We start from the raw sequence: 17,107 nt of genomic DNA on the forward strand, positions 1-17,107 counted from the left end.
CCTACGCAGCTCGTTCGGCATCAACGATCATTTGCCACTGACGGGTTAGGCACATTTTAGGAGAGGTGGGCTCGGAGACATGAGACCGGTGAGAAGCGACGAAACTACCAGGCGCAGGGAATTGCAGGGATATCTAAAGTATTCGGCGAATTCTTAGCTACTAAGGGAATTCCTAGCTACTAAGTGAGTTCCTAGCTACTAGACGAATTCCTGACATTCCTGACTACTAGACTTGAATCCCTAGCTATTTGTGACCGCGCAGCCAGATCAGAAGAGAAAGCGATGAAGGTATTCAATTTGAGTGCTATGGACGACGGGAGTTCCAAGTTGGAGAAGGAAAGAGGAAAAGAAAGAAGAACAGGAACTATCTAGAACGAGAATACTTTTGGGACAGGGAGATCGCTTTTATCGCGTAGATAATTTAGCGTTGCCGCCTCGCTTGCAAGGGCTGTGCTTGTGCTCTCCTTCTGAAGCACAAAATAGTCTTTGCGAGGAGAACGGAATATCCATTCAATACCATTTTCAAAATATATAGATATGGCCCAGTTCAAACTGCCACTCTTCGGATGTTGGGATTGGTCGCAAAAGCAAAGTTTCCCAAGAATGTCTTTTGCAAGGGATAAAAGGGAAATTAAATCAAACTCAGAGTGGAAAAAGATATTTGGACGTGGCTGTTTCTTCGGCATTTGCGAGACAATGAAATATGTGACAAAGATCAATAATACTACCGGAAGGAGAGAGCTTTGGAAAAACCCTGGAGATACGTAGAGACGAGCGAAACCATCATGGATCGAGGAGCAAAACATCTACGGAGCGAACGGATAGGTAACGTGATAAGCTACCACGTGATTTTAAGGAGTAAGGTGGTCTATAAGGTGAGTGATACATGAAAAATGATAAATGAGATGGCTGAACTTCGGATAATGGATGAAAATATGATGTCGCTAATGCAATTGACTCGAGCTTGCCCAAAGCCAGGGGCTGAAGATCAAGTCAGCCGGCTTCTGCTATTAAAAATCCGCCTGCGGCACTATATCGATAAACTCCGGGTACAGATGGAAGAATTGAGGACCCATTTTCCAATTCGATAAGTCTGCAGCGTGCTGAACAAAGAGGTCACTTGGAGTGTACCCGGAATCACCATCAAAAGAGTAACTCTCCTCAAACGAGTGGGGCCAATGGAAGCGAAAAAATTGCTGTATGGTCGAGAAAAAGGTGCAGGTCTCCAAATATACGCTATAATGGGTGATCAGTCGATCACGAACACTTGGCCAAGGGAAAAAGTCGATAGCACATGCATGTGGCTCTTTCAATTGCTTCTCCGTTGGAAGTTCCCACGCCGGTATTTTCAACCGCGTCTCTGGGCCCGGCTGAAAGATGTATCGCATCAGCTGATAGCTTTTGTATGCAATGGCAACCCTGAAGATTTTGGGCATTGGTGACCAAATGTACTCATCCATGCGTTGGAGAATACACAAACCTGGGTTTATTCTTTCTTCGGGCGATAGAGTCTCCCATCCTCTATCAATAGCCTGAAGCAGGACACCAATTTTATCAATCTTGGGAAACATTTCGGAAGTATGAGAAGGGTAAGCTTGGCTGAGTAGCTTGTTTACAGTGTACCAAGCGGAACATGAGCTTTGGTATGATAAGGCCGTCTCAGGGTTTTCATACGGGTGTCGGTTGTGCGTCGAAGTGACAGGCATCGGCATGAGATAAAGTGCACTGCGTAATTGCACTTGACGGTGGAAACACGGATATTGTGCGATCTCTTGTCGCCCTTTACAACTTTCCGTAGGAGAACAACCTACGTGGACACTTGAGGTCTCTGTAAGACCTGCGATCGAATAAGATCGTTCATAGGAGGGAATGATTGTATCCGCCCCATAATCATTCAAAGATGGAGCTTGTGAAAGGAGTTTTGGGGTCGCGATATGTTCCGCCGTTGGCATCTTGGTGTGGCTCGCCTCTTCTGAAAGTACTGAAAAGGCGCTTTGGATCACTTTCTTCAGACGTGTGACCTCGGTCTCAAGTTCCTCATTTCTTTCCAATAACCGGGTAATAGTGTCTTCTGGTGTCTGATTTTGTAGCGATTGGATTGTCTCCTGTAGGTGCGCTATCCGGGCCTTCGTCTTTTGTCGACATGTGCGCTGGGCGGCTCGATCCCACGCGCGTTTCTTCTCTCTGCGTATTTCAACATTCGCTGCATTGATTTTAGTCATTGGTGAGTGATCGATTCGAAGTGTGAGATACAGGTTTGGGAACCTTGGGAAGACATTCAAGACGGGGGTATTGGGTGGTTAACCGCCAACCTCGGGAAGACCCTAAAGAAGACCGCCACGGAAAGGACGGCAGACTGGCCCCGCCATCGCATCAGACTAAGACTACTTCGATCGCCTGCATTATCCATTTTCAACATTCTTTTCATGACTTGGAATGCCTTTACTAGAAATGTGTCTTTGAAATCATTTATTGGAATAGAGGTATGTTGTTCAAGTGATGAATCCACCAAGAGTACATGTCAATCATCCATGGCCGACATCTCTATAAACCAAGCCTTCCTCAGAACTAACACAAAATCAGTAGCGCGGTGGCCATATCCCATAAGCTTAGACCACGACTTCCATCATGAGATCCTCCGGCCACTTGGGTTGATCAACACCATTAGTCCGGGTTCCCACATTATATTTTAGCTGCACCGTGCCCTTAGGGAATTGGAGCACAGGTTTGGGAACCCTGACGGAAATGCCCAATTGAGGACTGTGGAGGTCGTGGAAGTTACGCGGGTGAAAGACGCGGTCGCCACTGTTATTCTTCAGCAATTCCACGTGCGCTGGGATCGTATCAAACATGGTGTGGTAGTGACGGAAAACAGGACGGCCATTGTCCGACCAAAGCTTCTGCCAGACCTTTTCAGAATAGGTTCCGACAGAGCGAACTAGCCATTGAGAGTAGTAATTGAGGGCGATATCAACGGTATAAGATCCACCGTCAGTGGCGCGTCGCAGAAGAGCATCCAGGACTCCAGCAGTGCCACAGACACCCGTGCAGTAATCCGAATTGGGGAAAACGGGTATGACCGGCTCATCAAGACCCATCCCGCGGCCATATTCCATCGCGACGCCGCAGTTTGCATCACTGATTTGCTGCCACCCACTGCGCTTCGCCCATGGGCCGTACCAGCCATAGCAATTCTCGCGAGCATAGATGATGCCACGACCGCGGTCGCTGCCGATTCTCAGAATGTCCTTTTCCGAAAATCCATACTTATCAAGTACGCCCGGGCGATAGCCTGTTACAACAACATCGGCATCCTTGATCAAAGCTCTCAGACTATCTTGGCCTTGCGCCAGTCGCAGGTCCAGAAAGCTGTTCCACTTTCCCCAATTCATATCACAGTGCACAAAGGAAAAGTCGCATAAGTGGGGAGCAACAACTCTCATAACGCTGGCACCCATCTCGGCTAGACCTCGACTTATGGCTGGACCGGCGATGACTCGAGTTAAGTCAACGACTTTCAGTCCTGCCAAAGGTCTGGTAGCACTGGTATCTTGGGAAGGCGGCCACCAGCTAGGTTGTTGCTTCGGATTGGCGTGGTGATGAATCTCGTACAGCCCAACTTTCCCATTTGCCTGCCCGTGTTTGCTGGCAAAATACTCCTCGGAGGTCCAACAGATGGTTCCAGCTTGGCGATGAACCTCTGATGCGAGATCCTCGAGGTCGGCGGAATCGAATTCTTTCACACGATTCTGATAAAACTTGACAATATCCTCACGGGGACTATTGTCAAGCTCCGGCATCCAAGGCGGAAGACCTACGCTCGTGAGGGTTGGCTCTGGGTTCATACTTCCTATAATGACGGAATAGTTAGCTTGTGTGACAAATGGCCGGAGATACAAATATACGATACCGTGCAAATGGAAGTAACGGTCATCCTTCGTCTTATACACATTAGTGCAGAGGGATCGATACAGGTTGGCCTGTGCCTTGTTTGTGTCCCAAGTAGGGAAATAGTCCAGGAAGCGTCCACCGTCGCGAGCGAGCGTGAAGGAGGATTCGATGGGTTCACCCTCTGGATCAAGCGTCCAGATCATCGCGGACATGACAAAGAGCTGACTATGGTCACTATGTACATAATAAGCTGGGCTCTCCCGTTCCAGGAATATAGAGCAAAAGAATATATGAGAGGAAGGGTAGAGGGTGGGAGGGAGGTGAATCGTTTCTGGTTTCTGGCGACATACGTATCAACCACAATCTCCGGCGCCTTGACCCCATATTTTCGTTGTAAGAGAACACTTAGCATTGCCCCCTCAAATGCTTTCAAACTCGCAATGCTCTCTGCAAATCTCCAGTTAATCGCAATGCTGGGATCATCTGACCCAACAAATTTGATGGCAGCTGCGGCGTTGTGAATCTCTGCAGGCAGGCCTTTCATCAGCGGGTTTTGAAGGATTCCGGCCAGAAAGACCCTTTTGGGCCTCTGCTGGCACAGAGTACGCTTCATCACCCTGAGCATCATGAGTAGTGGTCATAGTGGGTGAGTGTTGGGAGTGAGAAGAAGTTTTCTCCAAATGGTTTGAATTTGATGTTCCACCGTCTGTAAACTTGGTCCTTTTAATAACATATTTGAACTTCACATAATCACCAGGGCCCTCATATGTCACTCATCTTGTTTCCGAATTCTGACTCGTACCCACTCGAGTCAGTGTCCTTACGCGATTAGTATACAAACTAGAGAGTCCGGAATCTCGGCACAGAGGAGTGTGTAAACAACCGGCCAATATAAACCGTTGAACCTTGTTTAGTGGGGAATATAAACCCCACTCTGACTCGTATATATGCTAGTCAGACCGGGGTTATCCTGTGAAATCGAAGGGCCTGCTAACAAGCTCGACACCCGAGGTGGACTCTGGGGATCAACATCCGGCTGACCGACGTATACCATATAAAAGGATCGGACAGAAGGCCCCCATAATATATTTTGTCTTGGAGTCCTGTGTTCCATTGTATCGCCTGACAACCCACAAATCCAAAATACGACATGCCATCACAGCAGACCAAACGGCCCCTTCGCATCCTCGGTCAGTGATTGCGCGATATAAACATCGGGGTGGAAACTGATATTTTATCTCGTAGGATCGTCTGGATCCGCCCAGGACCGCAGACGACTCCTTGCCGCAGCTGTGAGAAACCATAAGAATGACCCGTTTGATGTTCTTGTTGGAGACTGGATGTCCGAAGCCAACATGACCTTCAACGCTACAAAGCATCACAAAGGTATATTGTTTCTTTATCATACATGCACCGGTCTTTCCAAATTTCATTTTATCTAATTGAAGCAGGACAAGGAGTCGCCTACGAGAAAACCTTCATTTCAGCCCTCGAAGATGTGCTCCCCGAGATCGTTGAGCATGGCATCAAGATTGCGGCGAACGCCGGGTCATCGGATACAAAGGGACTTTATGATGCCCTACTTGCCCTTGTGAAAGAGAAGAATGTATCTCTGAACATTGCCTGGGTCGAAGGCGACCAGGTACTACCGGCTGTACTGAAAGCCGAAGCGGAGAAGGCCTTTGATTTCCGCCATCTCTGCACAAACCAACCTCTGAGCGAATGGAAACGTGAAGCAATCTCCGCTCAGGCGTATCTGGGCGGGCTCGGAATCGCCGAAGCCTTTACGCAAGGAGCCGATATTGTTGTTTGCGGTCGAGTCTCAGATGCATCTCCCGTGATTGGATCCGCGTTGTGGTGGCACAGCTGGGACCGGGAGGACTATGATCAACTTGCCAACTCGCTTGTGGCCGGACACCTCATTGAATGTTCCTCCTATGTTACTGGCGGCAATTTTACCGGATTCAAGGACCTAGAGCATCATGGCTGGCAAAATCTTGGACTGCCCATTGCCGAAATTGATCATTCTGGCCAGGTCATTGTCACCAAAACTCGCGGAAGTAACGGCTTGGTTTCGATCAATACCTGCAAGTCGCAACTACTGTATGAGATCCAAGGTCCGCGCTACTACAACTCTGATGTCACAGCGTATCTGGAGGGAGTGAAATTTGAAGAAATTGGGCCTGACCGTGTACTTCTCTCCGGAATACGCGGTGGCCCACCCCCAGCCACAACGAAAGTCGGAATCACAGCCAAGGAAGCGTATCACGCCGAGTTGGTATTCTGGTTGGTGGGACTCGATATCGAAGCTAAAGCGAGGATGCTAGAGGCACAGATTCGGGAGGAACTGGGTCACAGGGTGAAGAACCTGAGCTTGCTTGAATTTGCTCTGAATGGCGTGGCAGCGGAAGACGCTCAAGATCAAGCATCTGCCACTGTGGGTTTCCGCGTCGTTGCTCAGGCGTCCGAAAAGGACTATCTCGCGTCTGCTAATTTCTTGGAACCCATTCTGGAGACTACCATGGAGCTGTACCCTGGTGGGACATTCCATATGGATGTGAGGACTGCTCTCCCCAGGGAGATTCATGAGTATTTCGTGACAAAATTCCCTCAATCACTTGTCAATCATCGTATCCATCTCCATGATGGACGAACAATTGAAATTGCACCGCCATCAACGGTTGAGAGCAAAATTGCAGTTTCGACACAGAAGTCTGCTCATGTCGATGTCGGCAGCTTTGGTTCGACGACCCGAGGACCCTTAGGCTGGATAGTCCATTCTCGCTCCGGAGACAAAGGCTCCAATGCAAACGTCGGATTCTATATTCGCCATGATGATGAATACGAATGGCTCCGCGCGCTTCTAACGGTCGAAAAGATCCAGCAACTTCTAGCAAAGGAATACAAGGGTGGAAGAATCGTGAGTGACAGCTTTTGTAGAACGCTCTTTGCCCCATCGCTAAACTTTACGTTCAGGAGCGATTTGAGTTGCTTAACATTGGAGCCGTGCACTTCTTGCTTTATGATCATCTTGACCGTGGAGTTAGCTGTACTAAGACGCTCGACTTCCTCGGGAAGAATGTTGGTGAGTATTTGAGATCCAAGTTTGTTGATATTCCAGTCGCCTTCTTGGAGCGTGGGAAGATCTGAGGTACTCCATAGATAGGCGAAATCTGACCTCAATTATTGTGTCTTGACAGCGTAACACTAAACTTCTTCTCTGGAACCAATCGCCAAATGAGGATATTGTCTGGGAACCCTGGAATATCTTGTTTCCCGCTTTGAAGATCTTCGTATTGGCGAGGGGCTTGTTCAACCTCCCTCATTGTATTCAAGGGAGAATACTCTTTCTTGATGCAGCAATTGGAGAGGCGGAGCCGCCCTCCCTGTTTAACATCGGATTCTCTGAAAACGGGTACCATTGGGAGCTCAGAACATCTTTTGGCGTCAGAGGAACTCTTGCTTCGGTGGCAGACAGAGCCCCCAGAGACTTTTTGCCATATTACTCTTGTTTGTCTTTTGGCGGTTCAGAAGTTTCATATCACCACCAAGCAACGATTCCTCAATACCAATTGCAGGCCTGGAGATCAACTCGCTCGGTTCTGGTTCCTCATATGGCGGCACATGATATTCGTTGAGCTAATCACCAGACGTATCCGCGTTTGAGGGACTGCCCCAAAGATTGTGCCGAGGGTGGCGAAAAAGCCTTTGCTCGATGTTAATATCATCTCTTTCATACTCCGACATATCATCAACCGGCCTTCTAGCGTGGCAATTGTCGGGAACTCCCAACTGGTCCCTCATTCTAGGCTCGTCGGGATATTTGCTGACATCTGCCTCGGCTCTGAATGTTCAACCAGATGTACCCGGGATAGGTGTTCTATCATATTGGACCTGCGATTAAAAGCTCTGTCGCAGATGGTACACTTGAATGCAGGTGGGGAAATATGCTGGGTCTTCATGTGACGTATGAAATCCAGTTTGGTTGGAAATAATATTTTCGCATTGCAATCTTTCCATTTGCATTGGAAAAGAACACGACCATCACTAACTCAAGAGAAATAATCAGATGAGTCTTCTCAAAATCGGCGCAATTCTATCCACGGATATCTTGTTAGAAAACTTACTCGGCTTTTTTCTTACCGTCATGAGATGACGATTCGCCTTCCAAATCGTTGATAGGATTGTTCGAATGAGATATAGTCCTAGTAGCCTCATCAACCTGCCAGGTGTCGGGGGCATAGGCATACCCAGACATCCAATCATTCTGGTTTGCACTAGATGTGACATTAAAGTGCTCTGCATCCGTCATCCAAGTTTCGGGACCAGCTGGGGCAATGGTATTTTTCAGGTCCCCCACGTCGCCATCAAGGAGAAATGAGTGGCTGTTCCCTTTCTCGGTCCTCTCTCTGCTCTTCCGAGGAACATCCTCGTCTGCTTGACCTTCGGAATTAGGACTGAAACCCGAACCTTCTAGCTTAGATTTCCCAATCCCGCCCCGAGGAGATATTGGATGGTCACGATCATAGTGTTCCTTCGCGGTTGTATAAGAAAAGGGACTGGAGCCACCCGGAGTTTCCTCGATTTTTCTAAAGGACGAGGTTGAAGACTCCGGGGCCTTGACAACAGGTGGCACGTGGTTTCTTTCCAATGACAAATTTTCTAGGTAAGAATGCTCCTCATCAAAATTGGTCTCATCCATAATTTGAGGATGTTCCTTAGCTGGATCAGTGCCAAGTATGCTTTCATCTCCGACATCTGCCAAAGATGCAGCATTGGATGCCGTTCCAGGAATAGCTTCTTCGGTTGGAGTCGTGCGCGGAAGAACAAACAACGCCAGTTGTTCCATATGATGTCCAACATGTCGATCAAAAGTCAGTGGCGGACAGATTTGAACTTGGCACAGAGGACAGTTGGAGCCACTCTGCAAATCGGCCAATATAGAGTGAGACTGACACATATGATCATACCACTGTCGACGACTTTCATATAGCTTCGATGGAGTACTGCACTTTGTCGATATGCAGACATATGGCGTTAGGTCCCGAAAGACATGACGAGCCCAGTCTTTTTTGCCTTTGATTTTGATGACAAGGTAACAATATGGACACTCGAACGGGTTTTCATCGGCAGATTCCTTTGGTGGATTCGGAACGGAGAGAGATTCATTCGACGTGAATATGCTGGGGGCATAGGAAGTCTGAGAAATGCCGGAGGTGGAGTTTGTTTCGAGAAATTGGAGGTGGCCCGCCGATACCATCTCCGTAGCCACTGTTTCTGATAGCTGATCCCCATTACCAGATAAGCCCTGACCAAGCTTTGCTCGATGTCTCTCAAAATATTTCAAAACTCCTTTTTGCCTCGCCATTGCAGCGCCGAGGCGAGGAATTATAGAAACCATAGCATTCGGAAATTTGTGGGAAATGTGTTGCTGCGCCCATGGTTCGAAATATGATTCATCTTTGATTTTCACGCCGAGAAGACGATCGTGGTCAGCGGGTCGGCGAATGGCCATTGATATTTGGAACAGGAGGTTGATAGTGTTTCTCAAGCTTTGAAAAAGCATCTGAATGTCTGTCATATCATTGTCGTCCTCAAGCTCTCCGTCGCTGACCTCGAAGAAAGTCTCATCATAGTCTTCATCTTCAACCGGGTCTTCATCTTTCATGACATCGGCCAGGTCTCGAAGTACCCTTAGCAATCGCTGCAATAGTTTGACCGTTTCGTTCTTCAAGTGGGAAGCATCTCGAAGTCGATAATCCAGCGAAGATTGGCCAGTCTGATGAGCCCCAATATTTCCCGCCCATATCCGAAGTCGTCCGAACTCATCCAACCAGCGATGTTTGGAGACTTCATTGTCGTATTGCGTAAGAGCACCTGAGCTAGTCAATTCTGTGAACTCTTTCACACACTCATTTAGCACAGTTGCAATATTTGTGGCCATGGCACTATTGTGTATTTGGCGTGACTATCGTGAAACTTGTACAAAGGAATAGGAGTAAAGGGTGTAAAGAAGTTGATAGAATGCGGGACTGAATGTGAGGCTGAGTGCGGGGTAAAATATCAAGTACAATCTCACCACCTACAACATGTATAGTTTTTGCTTTGTTTTTTTTTCCCATCTCTGGCTTCTTTAGATACTGTCACTCGGTCATGGTCACAGGAATAGAGGCAACAGGTGTGGCTCTAGCCATCCTTCCCTTGGTTGTGAATCAGCTGGATAATTATGCACGGGGACTCGAAAAGATAAAGGCCTTGCGACGATATAAATGGCAGCTGGAAGACTTTTCGAGTGGACTTAGTGCCCAGTACGCCATGATGGTCAATACTTTAGAGCTTTCCTTGGAGGGTGTGGTCGACGACCATGATCAAAGGTCCGACTTGATCAACAACCCAAGAGGTCCCGGGTGGAAAGACCCAACATTCCAAAGTCGACTGACACAAAAGCTCGATCGGGACTATGTCCCCTTTACTGGCACAGTACGAGCACTATGTCGCTTATTGGAAGACCTTTCCCGCAAGCTCGGGTTAGAGACAGGAGATTACTGCAACGTGAGTCAAGCGTGGAAATACTGTTAACACGACAAGGTCACTAAAACTATATCTATTCTGCCTCTAGGCGATATCAATAAACCCGTTAAGCGCCCTCAAGTTTCGAAAAGTGTTTAACGCAGCGATATATGAAGACCTGTTAGACAAGATCGACAAGACAAACCAGATCTTGAAAACGATAAGCGAGCAGTCTCAACATCGCGAACAGTATCGCAAGGGACCAGCGAGACGAAGAAGAAACCTCAACCGATACCGAGAAAAGAGAGCCCATGCAAATGCTCTCTATAGTATCATCAAAAAAGGCCGAAACTGCTGGAATTGTTCATCTCAAGATGCCCACTTCGTTGCCCTTCAGCTCAACACAGATTGCAAGGATATCACAGATGACACACACCTTGACCCCCAAATCACCAGCTTCCATATGATTGTATCGCCTCCAGAGAACTGTTCATCCACAAAAGACCGAAGGCGCTGGCATGAAATCAAAGTGCAAACTGATCGAAGTGCCCAATGGCCCCGCACCTCACGAGACTCCGATTCAGGAGTTCAACGGTTAACTCGAGCATCCAAAGTCCATTTCGAACTGCCAAGAACAAAATGCATGGAAAACGCTCAGCCAACACCAACGTCTCTGGGTGGGTCGTCTAGCGCCGGTCTATGTTCCGCATTTGATCAGGTTAATATAACATCGCCGAATTCCAGTTCCGAATCCATTGATTACATCTTCGGAAACAAGGCCACAGAGACGGGGTACTGCATCAGCCTAGTTCGCACTATTCAACATGAAATACATCTCCATTCTTTACAACAAACCCTTCTTGGCTCTCCATCCACCCCTGAGTCCCCCATCCAAACCTCAGAGGAGTTGAGCCGCCGAGACAGACTCTACCTTGCAACACAACTCGCGTGCAGCCTCCTCGAGCTACACGGAACCTGGCTCCAGCAACACTGGGGAACGAAAGATATTTTCTTCCTCCGTGGTAAGGGATCTCAACTCTCACAATACGAACGCCCATATCTCTTGCGCACAGGTCTGAATGTACCCGAAACAGACGCAAATGGGTTGGCTTACCGAGTACACGATGGTCAAGACTCTAGTCGACACTCGAATAAAACGCTGTTTCCTCTTGCACTGGCATTGATAGAGTTGTCCCTAGGAAAGGCAATATCATCCCTGCGTCGGCCTGAAGATGGAGAGGCTTCGGAGGATATGTCTATCCTCAACACTGTAACAAGGTTGCTGCGAACGGTATATTGGGAAAGTGGGTCAAATTATGGAGACGTTGTCAAAGAGTGTTTGTATTGGTCTCGAAGTAAAGGTGATGGGTTTGAGGATCCTTCCTTTGACGAGTCGGTGTTCGACACAATTGTGGCCCCTCTACTGAAAGACTATGACTACTTCGAAGGCCTGTCCATGAGAATGTAGAATGGCACCGAAGGGGGTCTAGTGACCTAAATCCCTACTCATATACTCTATCAGAAACATATTTTTGGTACAGGAGCTCAAGCCACCTTGGTATATGATTAATCTAACGAAAAATAAATCAAGTCTAGAGAGTCTAGTAGAATCAGGAGCATTGACATTGTTTTAGTAAGTCCCACCAAGTGCCTACGATATGATAAAAGTCACATGTTTTCGTAGCGGTATATATAAAAACCCCGAGAAGCATTAGCATCCGAATGTGAATCATTAATTGAGAAGCTGCTAACTTTGTTTCAGGAGCGATTTGAATTTCCTAATATTGGATCCGTAAACTTTTTGTTTTCCGACCATCTTGACCGTGGAGCTAGCTGTACTAAGACGCTCGACTTTCTCGGGAATAATGTTGGTGAGTATTTGAGACCCAAATTTGATGATATTCCAGTCGCCTTCTTGGAGCATGGGAAGATCTGAGGTACTTTAGCGAGTGAAAGTCGTTGCATTGACTTCAGTTGGCTGTGTTTCAATATATTTTCGTTGGTAGTTTCTTGGTATCAGAATCATAGCAGTACAATTCATAGCAAGAGACTGCAAAGTACCTTCGAAGCTCTAGAATCAGAAGATGGGAATCCGAGGAGAACATATGTAGATGCGTAAATAGGAGAGGAAATATCTACAAAACTTCTACCAGCAAACGAAGAGGTCACGAGACAGCAGTCACGTTACGCTAGACCTCGGTCTCTTGGCAGACGCTGGAAAAAAGGTTGTACCTTAACGGCAATTTAATGTACGATTGCGGGGAATTGCTGTCTTTGCTAGTGTGAACTCAAACATGAGGCAGATTAATTCTGGGGAATTTCAACCCCCTGAGTGGATAGTGGATGTATTGAAAGTTGCCTATGTTGTACTCTGTAGAGTTGGGAGTAGTCCTGTAGCAAAAGGGCTGGTTTGCGTCATCCAGTATTTCGGCAAAATTTCATGTCATATTTTGAACGAATAATTTTATTGCAAAGTTAGAATGCATATGAATATTCTCAATGAGAATCTACCGGCGATTAACCGAGGGTAGTGAAGGAATGAGTGCCTTTGGTACAACCAAAGTCTCTACACACTATTGACATCCTGCATACCTAATTTGGCTTAGAGCCATGTACAAATCCGGTAAAAATAGAGTCATCGTCCGCTAAGATCTTGCGCCTCTGCGTAATCGAAGCTCAAAATTGAGAGTAATCGAACCCAGAGCGACGATCTTCCCCGCAATATGGGGGATCGTCATCCCCTCCCCCTTCCCCTCACAAGGTCCGTTCGCCGCCGTTCATCGAGGCTGTTTCAAGATCCCCCACAAAAAAAGGTCAAGGTCCCAGCAACCACATTTCAATAAACGATCGACCGATGTCAAACACCGAGGTATCGGTTTTGAATGCGCCTGTGAATCCGGGGGTGGCCGAGGCAGGGCGTCGATTCATGTGGCCCCGTCAGCAGTGGATGCATTGAACAAGTCCCCATCACCAGCGACCTTTTGCGACTAAAATATGAGTTGATTTCCTCAAGTCGATTCTGTATTATACCCACGATTCACGCCATGTCTCCTACTCCCGATCCACTGTCCGGGCATCTCGGCCACCTCACTCATGACCAGGAAGCAAAGTTAATTGAATTATGGATCATTCTTTTAACCGCCGTTACGACTGTCCTGTCTGCTGTGTATGAGGTCCCGATTCCGGAGGGCTCCTCCAGCAAGCTGTTTGCTGCTCTGGATAATATCAATGAGCCGACGGTGGAGGCTATTATTAGCGCATTGAAGGGCGAAGTCGCCAATGGAGAGACCTCGAATGGGACCGCACCGGCGGAATCAAATAACGAGACCAACGGAGAAACCGCCGCTTTAAATGGCTCCGACAACAAAGAGCAGAAGTCACTCGACAAGGTGGACGCGCTCATGAATGGACATGCCAAAAACACTATAATTTCGGAAATGGCCAACCGAAAGGTCACCCCGGCGCACTTCTCTTCCCTTTTCTCACAGCTCCGAGAGCTGGGCATGCAGGATACAGAGATCAAGTCTATGGAGAGCATCCTCTCCAAAATGACGCCTCAGGAAATGTGCTTTGCGATCTTGAAGATGATCAAGCAGGAAAACCCAGATAGCTTATTGCTCCGGTTCTTGCGCGCTAGAAAATGGGATGTCGGAAAGGCATTCTCGATGATGGCGTCGAACATCCTGTGGAGAAAGGAAGTAGAGGTTGATGAAGAGATTCTGCCCCGGGGAGAGGAATACGCTCTGGAGCAATCCCGCAGTGCCAAAGCCACGCCGAAGGAGAAGAAGGAAGGTGCCGATTTTATCAACCAATTCAAGACGGGCAAAAGCTTCCTTCATGGCTTTGACAGGGATGGTCGGCCTGTTATCTATGTTAGAGTGAAGATTCACAAACCAGGGGCTCAGAGTGAGGAAGCTCTCGAGCGGTATATTGTTCATGTTATTGAGGCAACGCGACTTATCTTGGATGCTCCGGTTGAAACGGGCGTATGTTCGACCGGAATGTTGGGATATTGACTCACGCTGACATATTCACAGACAATTGTCTTTGATTTGACAGGATTCGGGTTGTCCAACATGGTAAGACACCATGGTGCGGTTAGATCGAGATGACTGGTCTTATACTAATCTTCGCAACAGGAATACCCTCCAGTCAAGTTCATCCTCAAATGCTTCGAGGCAAACTACCCAGAGTCTCTAGGACGACTGCTCATCCATAATGCACCCTGGATCTTCTCTGGTAAGTCTTCTACTAAGAAATTCTTCCTCTTCATTGCAGAGCATACTCACAACATCACTTTCACCAAACAGGAATCTGGAGACTCATCCACGGCTGGATGGACCCTGTCGTGGCATCGAAAGTGCATTTTACGAAGTCAATCGCCGACCTGGACAAGTTCATCCCGCGCAGCAAGATCCCCAAAGAGTTCTCCGGTGACGACAAGTGGACCTATAAATACGACGAGCCTGTGAAAGACGAGAACGCGGTCATGAAGGACACCGCAACGCGCGATTCACTCATGTACGACCGTATGATGATCGGCATCCGGATGATCAGTGCTACAGCAGCGTGGATCTCTGCCAGCTCGCAGTCTGATGGGAAGAAAGAGGTGTCGAAAGTGGAGGAGCTCAAGTCGCGACGGAATGCTGTTATTGAGGAGTTCCGCGTGAACTATTGGAAGTTGGACCCTTATATTCGAGCGCGGTCAGTCATTGATCGGGCTGGGATGCTTTTACCTGGTGGTGGGATTGAACGGGATGCTAGTTCAAACGGTCAGGCAAAGTAGAGATATGGCATTGTTAGAATCTGCAGGCAGGAATGGATACATATTCAGGCCTTAACATGTGATCTCCCAAGAACCCACTTTCCATTTTCGGAAGCAAATGGCTTCCCCAGGTTCCTATAAATTTAAGAGCAACACCAGTTATTTGACATCCCCCCACCAAGAAGCCATATTGGAAAGTGGGTCCATACTCCTGCCAATCGACTGGTTTTAGTCCACCACTTCAAATTCTTCGATAATTTCACTTCTTTCATGTAGGCAGATACTATTTCTTCATTAGCTGCTCTGGTTACTTTACTGCCGCTTACGGGTTGTCGGGCTCGATTTCTTCCCGCAACAAATCTCAGAAATGAGACACCCTGGACGAATATCACGGACAATTCTTTCATCCAGAACTGTACGAAGTTAATTATGAACTAGATGAGCGATGCAGGCATACATGGGTCATACACCGAAGCAAGACCTAGCCCAACTCCACCGCGCACACCTGACTATGGTAGCCGCTCATCAAACCCAGTCAACAAGTATACGGACGACTAGGTCTCATATTACCGATGTTGATAGTAGCTTCCCAGGTGTACACCTTCGCGGCCTTCTGTCGCTGAACAGGACCGTGTTCCTTGGGGAACGGATCTAAAATAAGGTCGAACTTAGAGTTCAATGATTCCCCGCCCGACACAATCTTCTCCTTAGACATCAAACGTATCCCCCGCCGTCATCCACCCAGCCACTCATTGACATTCTCAACATTTTGTCTATGTCAGGTTCCAAATCACAAGAGCAGTAAGAAACGCCATTTCGGCTTGGAGACCAACCGCTGCCACGATTTGGACATATATTACAGTGCAGGATTCACAAGGGAGCAACATGACCCAGGATGCTGAAGTGTGGACACAGGATGCTGAGATGTGGAAGCTCCTTGGTATGAGGCAGTGAGTGGACCCCCTCTCCCCCGTCTTTCATCAGCGCGACTTTTCTCTAATAACGCTAACTCAGCCGATTCGTGTGGATCTGATGGAAAGGATCTGTGTGATCTTACAAACTCAGCTGTCGGGGTAAAGTTCACGCCCTCGCAGCGAGACAACCCGCGGCCACTTGTTTCGGTACAACGGATCCGAGAGGGCCTGAATATTTGCCCTAATCGACTCAATGTCTGTTATCTGTTACAGCTTGACGAAAAGTTTAGATGGGAGAGGTGGAGGCTATGATTCTACTCAAGAATCAAACATCAGTCCCTGTCCCCCAAGTTTTCAATGCCTATATGATTGAGGATATCGGATTCATCTTGATGGAAAAAATACACGGCATCCAGCTCAGTCAAAGCTGGTCAAAATTACCGCCAGCGCTGAAGGAGTCCCTTGTGCAGGTGCTACGAGGCTATATACAACAATGGCGCCAAATCGAGGGATCGTTTTTCGGGACTGTCGATAGCGGCCCATGCCAGGAGATTGTTTTCCAACGGAATTCAGTCTACAAATATGGGCCATTCGCCTCCCGTAAGGACTTTAATAAAGGTATTGTGGAGGCTATGGAAAATTACAGGCCTAATCTAAAGCTCGAGACAGAGACAGATATTCTCTTTGCAGAAGAACTCCTCATATCTGGAACCGACTAAGAAGAAATCAAAATACTTACTCATGGCGACCTGGACCACTCTAACATCATGATTCAGGACGGGAAAATTACAGGGATCATTGACTGGGGCGCTGCGGGTTATAGTGTGCCAGAGAGGGAGTACTTCGCCTTACGATGGCCAGCGCTCGATCGAGAGTGGGCGCGAACTCTCTACCTCCATCCTACCGCCAGATGGATATGAATATTGGAAGAACATCAACCGTCAAATGATGCTATATACATGTATCCAATTGTGGAGTCATCCTGCCATATTCACAGCACTATATGACCGCACTGAATGTTTTCTAT

General features: G+C 47.7%; 8 protein-coding genes across 8 annotated transcripts; 4 read left to right on the forward strand and 4 right to left on the reverse strand.

Moving 5' to 3' along the window:
• Window positions 1–1,010: 1,010 nt before the first annotated feature.
• On the reverse strand, window positions 1,011–2,222 carry N7471_002345 (bZIP transcription factor; the record flags this gene model as incomplete). The annotated part of the gene is made up of 1 exon (XM_057275065.1): window positions 1,011–2,222. The coding sequence occupies one exon, from the start codon at window positions 2,220–2,222 to the stop codon at window positions 1,011–1,013; it is 1,212 nt and encodes a 403-aa protein (XP_057139703.1).
• A 387-nt stretch (window positions 2,223–2,609) lies between these two features.
• N7471_002346 (CoA-transferase family III) lies at window positions 2,610–4,435 on the reverse strand (the record flags this gene model as incomplete). The annotated part of the gene is made up of 3 exons (XM_057275066.1): window positions 2,610–3,850; window positions 3,911–4,125; window positions 4,242–4,435. The coding sequence occupies 3 exons, from the start codon at window positions 4,433–4,435 to the stop codon at window positions 2,610–2,612; spliced, it is 1,650 nt and encodes a 549-aa protein (XP_057139704.1).
• A 606-nt stretch (window positions 4,436–5,041) lies between these two features.
• On the forward strand, window positions 5,042–7,041 carry N7471_002347 (acyclic terpene utilization AtuA family protein; the record flags this gene model as incomplete). Its single annotated transcript, XM_057275067.1, has 4 exons — window positions 5,042–5,081; window positions 5,137–5,277; window positions 5,343–6,811; window positions 6,868–7,041. The coding sequence occupies 4 exons, from the start codon at window positions 5,042–5,044 to the stop codon at window positions 7,039–7,041; spliced, it is 1,824 nt and encodes a 607-aa protein (XP_057139705.1).
• A 973-nt stretch (window positions 7,042–8,014) lies between these two features.
• On the reverse strand, window positions 8,015–9,835 carry N7471_002348 (uncharacterized protein; the record flags this gene model as incomplete). Its single annotated transcript, XM_057275068.1, has 1 exon — window positions 8,015–9,835. The coding sequence occupies one exon, from the start codon at window positions 9,833–9,835 to the stop codon at window positions 8,015–8,017; it is 1,821 nt and encodes a 606-aa protein (XP_057139706.1).
• A 209-nt stretch (window positions 9,836–10,044) lies between these two features.
• On the forward strand, window positions 10,045–11,869 carry N7471_002349 (uncharacterized protein; the record flags this gene model as incomplete). Its single annotated transcript, XM_057275069.1, has 2 exons — window positions 10,045–10,443; window positions 10,511–11,869. 2 exons carry the CDS (start codon window positions 10,045–10,047, stop codon window positions 11,867–11,869), a joined length of 1,758 nt encoding a protein of 585 aa, XP_057139707.1.
• Window positions 11,870–13,445: 1,576 nt separating this feature from the next.
• Window positions 13,446–15,187, forward strand: N7471_002350 (CRAL-TRIO domain-containing protein; the record flags this gene model as incomplete). The annotated part of the gene is made up of 4 exons (XM_057275070.1): window positions 13,446–14,387; window positions 14,439–14,480; window positions 14,541–14,640; window positions 14,712–15,187. 4 exons carry the CDS (start codon window positions 13,446–13,448, stop codon window positions 15,185–15,187), a joined length of 1,560 nt encoding a protein of 519 aa, XP_057139708.1.
• A 514-nt stretch (window positions 15,188–15,701) lies between these two features.
• N7471_002351 (uncharacterized protein) lies at window positions 15,702–15,881 on the reverse strand (the record flags this gene model as incomplete). The annotated part of the gene is made up of 1 exon (XM_057275071.1): window positions 15,702–15,881. The coding sequence occupies one exon, from the start codon at window positions 15,879–15,881 to the stop codon at window positions 15,702–15,704; it is 180 nt and encodes a 59-aa protein (XP_057139709.1).
• A 170-nt stretch (window positions 15,882–16,051) lies between these two features.
• N7471_002352 (uncharacterized protein) lies at window positions 16,052–16,799 on the forward strand (the record flags this gene model as incomplete). Its single annotated transcript, XM_057275072.1, has 3 exons — window positions 16,052–16,106; window positions 16,181–16,287; window positions 16,371–16,799. The coding sequence occupies 3 exons, from the start codon at window positions 16,052–16,054 to the stop codon at window positions 16,797–16,799; spliced, it is 591 nt and encodes a 196-aa protein (XP_057139710.1).
• Between the last annotated feature and the right edge of the window lie 308 nt (window positions 16,800–17,107).

This window comes from Penicillium samsonianum (genome assembly GCF_028829775.1).
Source record: "Penicillium samsonianum strain IBT 33392 chromosome Unknown utg000002l_segment0_segment0, whole genome shotgun sequence".
Classification (NCBI taxonomy): Eukaryota; Fungi; Ascomycota; class Eurotiomycetes; order Eurotiales; family Aspergillaceae; genus Penicillium; species Penicillium samsonianum.